This window comes from Mus pahari, chromosome 4 (genome assembly GCF_900095145.1).
Source record: "Mus pahari chromosome 4, PAHARI_EIJ_v1.1, whole genome shotgun sequence".
Taxonomy (NCBI): Eukaryota; Metazoa; Chordata; class Mammalia; order Rodentia; family Muridae; genus Mus; species Mus pahari.
In genome coordinates this window covers 120,667,056-120,678,072 of record NC_034593.1, presented here as the reverse complement: position 1 = coordinate 120,678,072, position 11,017 = coordinate 120,667,056, and the positions used below count along the sequence as shown (strand labels likewise).

The window sequence follows — 11,017 nt, the reverse complement described above, 5'->3', positions numbered from 1 at the left end:
TAACACGTGTGTTGGCACTTACATAGGTCTGTAACATGTGTGTTGGCACTTACATAGGTAAGTAATACGTGTGTTTGCACTTACATAGGTAAGTAATACGTGTGTTTGCACTTACATAGGTAAGTAATACGTGTGTTTGCACTTACATAGGTTAGTAACACGTGTGTTGGCACTTACATAGGTCAGTAACACATGTGTTGGCACTTACATAGGTCAGTAACGTGTGTTGGCACTTACATAGGTCAGTAACATGTGTGTTGGCACTTACATAGGTAAGTAATACGTGTGTTTGCACTTACATGTTACTTGCAGTAACATGTGTGTTGGCACTTACATAGGTAAGTAACATGTGTGTTTGCACTTACATAAGTAAGTGCGGAGAATGTGGATTATTCAATGTTAAGTGACAAAAAAACCCAGCCAGGGTCAAAATTTGAGGCCAACTCTATTAAATGGTGAACATGTTTTTCCTACTGTAAAAGAATTTTAAAGAATCAGACACAAGCTGGTCATGGTAGTTTAGGACTTTAAACTTAGCACCCAGGAGGTAGAGGCAGGAGGATCACTGTGAGTTCCAGGCTAATCAGGACACATAGTCCCTATCTCAACCACAACAACAAAAATGAAATTGATAAACTTAACATGATGGTTTGACATTACATGAATCTAAATTGGGATTATCCTAATTTTGATGAGTATCAGCACAGATTTTTTTCTACTTCCCCTTATATTAAAATTTAAATTTGAATCTTAAAAATAGGAAAGAGGACCCCAAATCTCAGATTAAAAATATTTTTTATAGGGACTGGAGATATGGCTCAGTGGTTTGAAGCACTGACTGCTCTTCCAGATGACTGGGGTTCAATTCTCAGCACCCACATGGTGGCTCAGTCATTTATAATTCATGTTCCATGGGATCAGACACATTCTTCTGACCTCTGGGGTCATGAGACACATATGTGGTACACATACATACAAGCAGGCAAAACATTCACACATACAAAATATTCATATATATGAAATTGAAAAATAGTTTTAGAATAACACTAAATATTTATGTTTTATCCCAATGAATGCCAGTTCTCCCCTGGGAGGCCTACCCAACCTTTGGGAGACTAGTGAAAGTATTTACTTCCTAGTGTAGGTCCTTATTCCCATCTCATGAGATCGCTTAGTAACTTATCATAACCTTTCTCAGATATACCCATGTTGCTGTTGCCTCTTCCTCACCCAGATCTTTGTCTGTTGTTAAGAAATACAAATTGGCTGCAATGGGAAATGGCAAAACATAGATGCATCCAGGTATTTGGAACATAAAAAAAAATCATAGAAAATATCAAGTGTAAAAAGGTGGATTCATGCAAAAATATTCAACTATAAACAAATCTAATTGTGAAAAATACTGTTTAAAAAGTCAAAGTTTGAAATATCTCATCAATACAGCTTTCCTTTTTACTCCTTACTACTCTATTAATATACCTGGCTATCACTAAGACAATACATGCATATTAACTGAAAGCCAATCTCATGAAAATCATGAAGATAATATAAAACTGGGATCTTGGGAACACTGAAGTTATAAATAAAAGTCAGGTTGAACATATTTTGTAAATTTGATTAATAAGAAGGCCAATATCGAAGACATAATGGATTAGTTTTCTCAATATCATTTCCCTGGTTATGAGCAAATAAGTTCCTATTATATCAACAACTCTTAATACTGATGTGTTTTACGAAATCTTCCTTTGCTTCTGTGATCTCATATAACAAGCTGATGTATTACTAGCTGGTATGTTTATGTAGAAAATAAAATAAAACTTGTCATTGGAGGAACATATCCAAACAACCTTCATTACTATACATCAAAGGGGACAGAGGTCTTCTGAATTAACCATGTGAACATAGTTGTATAACTACCTTGAGAGAACACGAATGACAGTATTATGATCATTAATGACGGTAGGTCATACCAGCAGCCCATCTCTTAGGATTTGTAACCGGTGTCCGCTAATACATACCAGGTCTGTCTTTGGAGGATCTGTACACTCAGTAGAGAAGTAAGGCACTGAGCTCCGCACTGCACTGCTCTCCGAGGCCGGCTTTGGAGGCTGCGCATGCTGTCTGTATGTAGCACTTTTAGGAGTCCAGCAAAACAGATTGACCGACTCGCGTACACAGCGTTCAATGTCAATTTCTAGGTTGAAAATACGAAGAGAGAAAAATCTATAGAACTTAGACTGTATTGTTAAGGATGAAAGGAACCCAACAAAAACAATGTAGATATTAATGTGCATGTATGTGATTGGAAATATAAAGGTTATTTGGTTATTATTACATCATCATACCTGTACTTAAATATATTCATCTCATCTTGTGTGGGATTTGACATTATTTATGTATGCATGAATATCTTTGTGTATTTCAATATGTCATCTAAATACCATGAAATTTGTTTCATTTAACAATCTGATACATTTATACTCTAGTAACTATTTCCCCTTTGCAAAGTAAAATAGACTTAGATGTAGCAATCATTAGACAAAAGACTCAGATGTTGACTAACCACAGCTTGTAGTAAAATACACTAAAAGTTATACTGCTGTTTAGTAACTATAATATATTCAGAGAAAGGTGATCAAAACACCAATCTAGGCATTTCCCATCATTTATAATTTCTTGAGTTAAGTGAGCTTTTATGTAGAGATATAATGCATTCAATGATTTAAAATGACTTTTAAAAAGAAACATTTTCATAGATGTATTTCCTTTCCTTCCTCAGCTTTGAGGCAGAGGCAGTGCCTGTATGTGTTCATTATTATTGCCAATCACTGTTTCTGACTGGACTGTAGCCAGGAGGCCAACAATTCTGATGAAGAATTAACCGTTTCTAGATGAGGAAGGTGGAGCCCAGCAGTGAAGTCCCAGATGACAGAGACGGGGCCCAGCACCAGCTAGCGCTGCCCTTTATTCATTCCTAAAGCCAGGAAGTGGAAGGAGTCTCACTTTGTCCCCAGTTCCATCATGTGGGTTCAGATAAGAAATAGATTAAAAACATGCATTTAAACTCCAAAGACATAAGTTTCCTGTTCTCTTTAAGGAGAAGTGGAGACAGGCATCAACTAGATTTGGTGGATGCTGTGTGGTTACTGACCTGACTGGACGGAGAGAGTCTTAAATGACAAAGCACACTTCTGACTGGGGCTGGTAGAAGGTGGCTGGCAGGGCTGGAAGGCTATTTAATTCCCGCCCCCTCTTCTTGCTCACTTTTGCTATTTTCTTGGCTATGTGTTTCCTGCTACCAATGTTCAACCTCCACACACAGACCCAAAGGCAATGAAAGTCAAGTAACCATAGACTCAAAGCTCTGAATCTGTGAGCCGACACAATCTTTCTTCTTATTAAGCTGCGTGTCTCAAGTGCTTTGTTGTAGAGATAGACTGCTAACAAGCGCATGCCATATGGACTTGGGATAGTTTGCTATCACAAAGTGGAGAATCTTTGGAGAAGAGAAGACAGCATTTACTGGGTCCCTATTACCTGGCATAGCTTTCTATTCTATGTTCTTGGTCCATTTAATTCTCACAATGATCCTGATGTCAGATCATCCCTACTCCAGCCATTTCTTTTGCAAGAATGAGCTAAGACATTAAGAAGCACAGTGGCTGTTAGGCGTGTTGCCCAGGTAGGATGTCTGAGCTGCTAAAGGATCACACAGGCATCCTGATTCATTAGGTTTGGAATATAAGCAGCAGTTCTGAAAGACCAGCCACTCACTAGGCATTACATTATCCGCTCTTAGCGATTTTTGCCAACTTCACAGCTGGTTAGTTCCAAGGCTACACAAAAAGGTCAGATTTTAGATTCACATTCTACATGTTATTCCTGACATACGATTATATAAAGAGTTAAACAAGATTTGAGACATAAATGCATTTATTTCAACTTGATGCCAGTACAGTGTTTTTAAAAATTTCTACCATTACCAACCTGAAAACAAACACCAACTACAAGAAAAATAAGATGTTAAGAGTTGTCCCTACATGTCTACAACAAACTATGAACAATTCATTTTAGAAAACTTTGAATTACAATAACTGAGATTAAGTACTTAATAGCTAAAGAGAAGAAATGATCAGTTATATAAATTTTGTATATTTAATACTATGGAGTCCCTAAAGAAAAAGAATTTCAGTCCATACATTTTGTATTTCCAGCCTTCAAATCAGTTTGACACATCTGCCATCCAGAAAAGCTTCAAATCAAGTCAGTGATCCGTATCAGTAGCATGGCTCCACCCTGCCACTGGCAAAGGAAAATGCCAGTCTCCATCTGATTCCCGAGCTCTGCAGCTTGGTGTGGTGTGCGGTGAACCCTGAAAGGCTGAGGAGACCCTGCCCAATTTGACAGTGGCTGTCCCTTTCTCCATTCATCTAACCTGTCTGTCTCCCAATCTCCCCATGATTAAAGCATAATGCAACTGTATCTTATAAGCCATCAGATGTGCAATCATTTTTATAGACCAATCTCTCGTCCACAGGACCAGCATTAAAAAAGAACTTGCATCTGTAAATAAAGCCTGAAGCCTATGTTGAGGTCATCAGGTGTGAAGGAAGACTAGAAGACTTCTGTGTGTGTGTGACTGAGTGAAATGATTTTTCTAACTCCCACTTTCTTCATCTTCACTGACCAGGATCATATCTCTTAGAAAAACTGAAACATCTTTAACACGATAAACACACATCTCATGTTTCCTATGTGAGCAAAGTCAGATTTAAAAGGCTGTCTCTCTTGAAGCCGTTTTGTCTTGATAGGAATGATGGCTGCTTAGGTCTACTGAATCCCCAATGTTTGGGCATTCCTTCACTATTATGCAAGGCCTTTTTTTGGGGGGGGTGCTCCTCTATATTAACTCTTTTTGAACAGGGGGTAAGGCATTCATTTTCTTGATTTACTTCATCTTGATAGGAGTCTCCTCACTTCCCATGAGCCCTCATGAGAGAGTGCACAGATGGCAACACACCTTTTGTATCTCTATTCTGCCTGAAGGTGACTTCACTGACCATAGTGCCTCGGGGTTGCATCTTCTTCCTTCTGAGCTATGAAGGGATCTACTATCTTCTCTGAGAAGTCAGGTCAAAATTGAATTTGAGAAAACTGGCATAACTTATTCCTTTTATGTGCTCTCAGGATCTTGGCACTTTCAAATTTCATAATAATAATAATAATAATAATAATAATAATAATAATAATAATAATAATATCTATTTAACAGAGAAGTGCTTTTTGTTAAAAAAAGTTTCAAAAGTGTTAAACTTTGAAACTGTTTTAAAGTTGTCAGAAGTAGAGAATTCCTACATGGCAAATATTTTCTGTTCCCAGCACAAGTGTGACGAGAAGAGTACTAATGATGTCTAAGTGTGGATGTAAGTCTAAACACTGTCTCTGCATGCGCACAGAAAAGGTTACCTACTACCCATTTACTGAGTTTTTGCACTATCCAAGGTGAATTACTAGGGTCTACAATGGTAATTAATGGCTCAGAAATCATGGAGTTTGCTCAAAATTTGGAGTGAGCTTCCTAATTAGATCTAGAGAGCTACATTCTTGGATGAAGTATTAAAAATGTTAAACCAGACACACATTAATAAAGAATTAATCCAAATTAAAAAAATAAGACCCATCAGATATTAACACTCTGTAATAAGGCCAAGCTCTTTAAAGGAAAATGATGAAAGCTAGACTATAATTTATGTTTATCAATATCAACTATATAATTAACAATAATTTGAAAAGCAGAAAATGTAATATTTGTTTCTTGTGATAGAGAAACAAATAAAAAGGAATGGAACAACAATTATCTCGATATTAGACTTGACAGGTAAGGGTAGTAATGTAACTGTGACGATGTCAAGGGTTAAGGAGAGTGTACTCAGGTAAACTGATACATGTAAAACAGAAGAAAGAGGAGGAGGAAGAGCAGCGGGCTGTGAGAGAGCTTCGCCGTGGCTTTTCCAGTGTGTTCAGAGACAAAGGTGAGCACTAACAGAAAATGCACTGTGGGGTTAGGACAAGCGTAGTTGCCCTCACGTCAGCAATACTGCAAGTTATGGAAGGCAAGGGAAATGATGAGATTACAAAACTCTTAACGTTTGCCACAACTCTGTAAGCTAGACACTACAGACACAGAGAAATGACCAGCACATAATTCAAAAGGGAAATGGGACACCAATAAAGTATTAAGATGATTAAAACTTTATTAGCTAGCTGTTTTGTGTATGCTGACCACACTCCTGTACATGTCTGCACCCTCAGTCCAGGCTCCTTTACTTGGGATCCTCTCAGTAGCAGAGACTTTTTTAGGGCAAGTCTGAGGTTACCTGCGTAGAAGAATGGAGACTCCCTTCCACTCTGACCCAGCGCATTTCCATTTTTAGCCCTTTCTACTAATCCCCTGTCTGTCCTTCAAGTTCCTAACATCAAGAGGGACCATTTGCTAAGTGACAGCTCTTGGCAGCATCTGAAGCCCATGGCCCTGCTCATCCATCCACCCCTTGCCTGGTGCTTCTCCACATGGAAGCATTCAACACGGGTGAGATGCTATTTCAGTAATGATTAAAGGCTGACATTATTTTCAGATAGTGCTGTTGCTATAATTCACAATTTCAACACCAGCTCTTCGGCTCACCTGAGTTCAGTTCATCGCATTAAAATAAATGAAAAATCAAAACAAACAACTCGGGAAATAAAAGCCCCAACCATTAACGCTCTTGTAGGTTGACAGAATGAGGTAAGGAAGACATAAGTTGCTATGGAAGAAGAGCATATCTATTAGAAGGTAGAAAGTAAGAATTTTCTGGGCGGATAAGACTATTCTGTATCTGGGGTGGGATTTACATATTTGCTGACAACTGTCACAATGAACTGAGTTAGATAATGCAAACCTACACATTTTATGAAAATATGTCTAAATAGAAAAAAACCAATTTTTACATATTTTCCTTTAATGTTTCTTTATGTTTGAAATTTATAGATACTTGATTTAGAATTGCATATTAACTGTTAACTGTACAAACCTTCAGGTTTTTTTCAAAAACCTTATTTTATATAAGAAAATGTTTTACCCACATGTATGTATGTGTGCCATATATGTGCATGCCTTCTGCTAATGGAGGTCAGAAGAGAGTACTGGATGCCCTGGAACTGGCTGGGAGCTACCATGATGGTCCTGGGAATGGAAGCCAGGTCCTCTGCAAGAGCAGCCAGTGGTGAGCCATTTCCTTGGTCCTAGAGCTTCATTTCTCAGACTACAAAAATGTTAGAATACTGATGATTTTTCAATCAAATTGGCTGTTTTCAACAATTATTTTTTATTTTTAATGTTTTATTTATTTTTTGAGAATTTCATACAATATAATATTTTAATTATATTCATTTTCCGTCCCCAACTTTTTTCAGATCCCACTCCAACTCCATTTCCACCAAATTCCTTCTTAGAAATCTTAGAAACCAACCAAACCAAACAAAAGCAAACCAAAGCAAAGCACAAACATACATACAGTTCATTTTGTGTTGACCAACTGCCCCTGAGCATGAGGCCAGGCACTGAGTGTGGCTGGTATTGTACCTGGTATCAACCCCCTCCGCAGAGGAAAACTGCTTCTCCCTCTCCCAGCAGCTACCAATTGCAAACAGCTTCTTGGTTTGAAGTGGCACTCTGTGTTCACCCCAGTTCTCCTTGGTGGGATTCTGTCTGACTTGAACTTGTATAAGTTTTTGCATATTGTCATAGTCTCTGTATGTTCATATATGCAGTGACATGAAAACATTCCAAAACTACTACTATGGGACTTAGAACTCCAGAAGACAAACTAGAACAGGCTTAACTTAGGAGCAGAGACCATAACAAACAAAACAAACATCGCACACCATGAAGTAGCCTTTACACAGAGAACTGCATCAGACCTTCAGGTTGATAGCATCTTTACTATCATCTAATGTCTTTAGATCAGCAGTTCTCAGCATGTGGGTGGAAAGCCCTCTGGGTGTCAAATGGCCTTTTCCCAGGGTCACCTAAGGCCATCAGAAACCATATATACTTATGTCATTCATAACAGTAGCAAAACTATAGTCATGAAGAAGCAACAAAAATAATTTTGAAGTTGGGGGTCACTACAATTATATTAAAGGGTTTTAGTGTTAGAAAGGTTGATAACTATTGCTTTAAATGAAGAAAAATTAAAATTAGTATTTACAATATGATATAGAGTCTAGGTTTTCCAAAGATCCAGGACCTGCTAGGAGCCCAGTGTCCCCTATTTAAGGACTGCGTGTAAGGGGTGTGTGTGCAATACAAGGTGCATGAGCAAAGATGAGACACAGTATTAGAGAAAGCGGTCATCTTAAGGCACTCAAGACTTTGCCATGAAATGTATTTTGGTAAAGAGCCCTTCAATAAAAGCTCTACTATATTTTTGAATATACTCTTGGATAACTCTCTTCCCATTTCTTAGTGAACAGAATTTTGAAGGTGCCCACCTTATTGTTCACACCATAGCTTGAATGATTTTCCTAGAATGCACATAATATACTATACCTTTCCTTCTTACAATTTTCAGATCATACACAAAGCATGGCCAAATTCCTCAGCACCCCACGCAATGCCCCTAACCAATGGTGTCACCACCACTACCACCACACACGGTCCTCAGCCCTCTTGTCTCGTCCTTTATCTGCCTCCTTCCTGCATTAGGGCAGTGTGAGGTTTCACAGCATGTGCTCTTTTCTCACTTCCATGTTTTCTAACTATGTCACATAACATGACAGTCTTTATGGGCCCTGTTTTTGACTTTGTAGTTCCCCAAATTATTTATTTTAGCTTAGAAACAATGCATTTTAAGAATTTCAAAAATAATGAAGTAGTTATACCCTGTTGTCCCATTAACAAGGCTGAATGTAAATTGAAATTTCGCGAAAATGAATTTTCATGACATTCTATTTAGGCAGTCACACAATCATACCCTACACCCTGAAAAACTCCTCAAATTAACTACTTTTTAAATTTATGCTTAACAACTTTTCAGCTCAAAATTAATATTCCATCTAAGTATGTTTAATAATTTTGAGCTCAAAATAATTTAATTGGCATCTAGAATGGATCCTTAGGTAACGTGTAACTTTTAGGATTGAGTGGAAGAGAAGGAACAAAGAGAAAGGCTCCACAGTCAGCTTCTTTTATGCCCATCCCACTGCGATTCTGAGGCATCCACAGCGATAGATACAAGCGTGCAACTGCCACGACGTTACAGCCTGAGACCGTGGGTAGTTAACAGATCCAAAGTTTTAGGTAGACCAGCATGAGCTTTACAGGCAGAGCTGGCCCTGAACTGTCATGAGAATGAGCTGCTTCTCCTGGATCTGCGCTCCAGCAGAGCATTTCCCGTGAGGATGTTCTGCTCTCCACAAGCTGGAACGTCTGGAGGAGAAGGCAGAGGAACAGGACTGCTCCATGAGTATCAACATATTATTCACAGTTTTGGTATCTGACAATACTTTTGACAATATTTTTTATTTTTCAAAGACATTTAAAAGTAGATATATTTAGAAATTTTAAAAACACCCCACACACAGCCCACAATGATACTTTTCTGTCTATAGTTTCTCTTTTCTTTTCTAGCTAGTGTCCTGTTGGTTCTAAGTACAAGACATTTACAAATAGGTTTCTCTGTTCAGTACTTTCTTTCTTCTATTGAGAAAGCTTTTCTCTTTTCATTTCGTATCCTTCTGTTACTTAAAGTGACAAAGAGGTCATACATTAGCAGTCTTTTAGCTATAATCATTAATATTTGGCTTAAGTCTTATAGGGCTTAAAATTTTGTGGTATTATTTACTTCCTGGAGTATAAAAGTACTGTTGTAACCTGCTGTGGAGATATAGCTCACTTCAGAGAATACCTGTCTAGCATGTAGGAAATTCTGCGTTTGACCACAGTAGCGCAGAAACCAGGCATGGCGCCTACACTTCTAATCCTAGCACTGGGGAGGTAGAGACAGGAAGATCAGGAATTCAATGTCATCTTTGGCTAAATTTCAAGTTCCTGGCCAGTAGGGAAAAATGAGATCCTGTCTTATAAAAAATATATCATTATAACTTATTTTGTTTATATTTATTCCTAAATGAAAGAGTCTATTAATTGAATACTGAAAGCTTTTTATTTGTATAGTTAAAAAAATCCCTAAAATTCTTTTAAAACTTACCATATAACCGTACAAGTCTACATTAACTTGGCAAAGGCTTTAGAGCACCTACAATTACTTGATAGTTCTTTTGCTATATTAGGCACTGGACAATGGAAACATCAGAGTTGGGGACTGTCTATTCCAGTGATGGCCGCCTTAAATCACAGCAATGATATGTTACATTATCATTGGTTAAGCATTTATGTTTATATTTCTAATACCTCTGATTTATAAATGAACATTTGTTTTAGCTAAAATGACTAAATTGGTCTATGCTTTTGACCAAATGAGTGTTTGTCTTTGTATACAAAGCCTTCTGTTCTCAGAGAATGCATTCCCTCAAACTCTGCATCACATAAGGTCGTGAAGTATAAAACTGAGAATTCAGATAACTGAGCACATTACTATTAAACACGCATATTATTGCATTCTATTTCTAATCTACTGCATTTCTTGTTCTAAAATGAATGAAGAGGAGATAGCAGCAGTATACATACAAACCTGACCCAACAACAGCATAGATTGAATTCTAAGTCTGTGCACACTAGGCAAGTGCTCTATCTCTGAGCAACACACCCAGACATTCAAAAACACCTTTGGCAGGTAAAATATCCATGGTGGGGGATGAATATACTCAAAAGAAATTAAGTTGGACAGAGTTTCAAAAGATGGTAGAGTAGAAAATATTCAGCAAATATAAACAAAGGTATGTGGCAGATTCCTTATTTCTCTTAAAAGTGCTTAATAAACATATAATCTCAAAAATCACTGGTCTTTTGTTC

General features: G+C 37.7%; 1 protein-coding gene across 2 annotated transcripts in view; it reads right to left on the bottom strand.

The window, feature by feature from the left end:
* The window catches only part of Tbck (TBC1 domain containing kinase), a 148,640-nt gene that overhangs the window by 61,521 nt on the left and 76,102 nt on the right, over positions 1–11,017 (bottom strand). For both annotated transcript variants that reach the window (XM_029537455.1, XM_021195648.2), the window contains exon 23: positions 2,019–2,194. In XM_029537455.1, the coding sequence (XP_029393315.1) occupies positions 2,019–2,194 (176 nt within the window). The remainder of the gene's footprint in view (positions 1–2,018; positions 2,195–11,017) is intronic.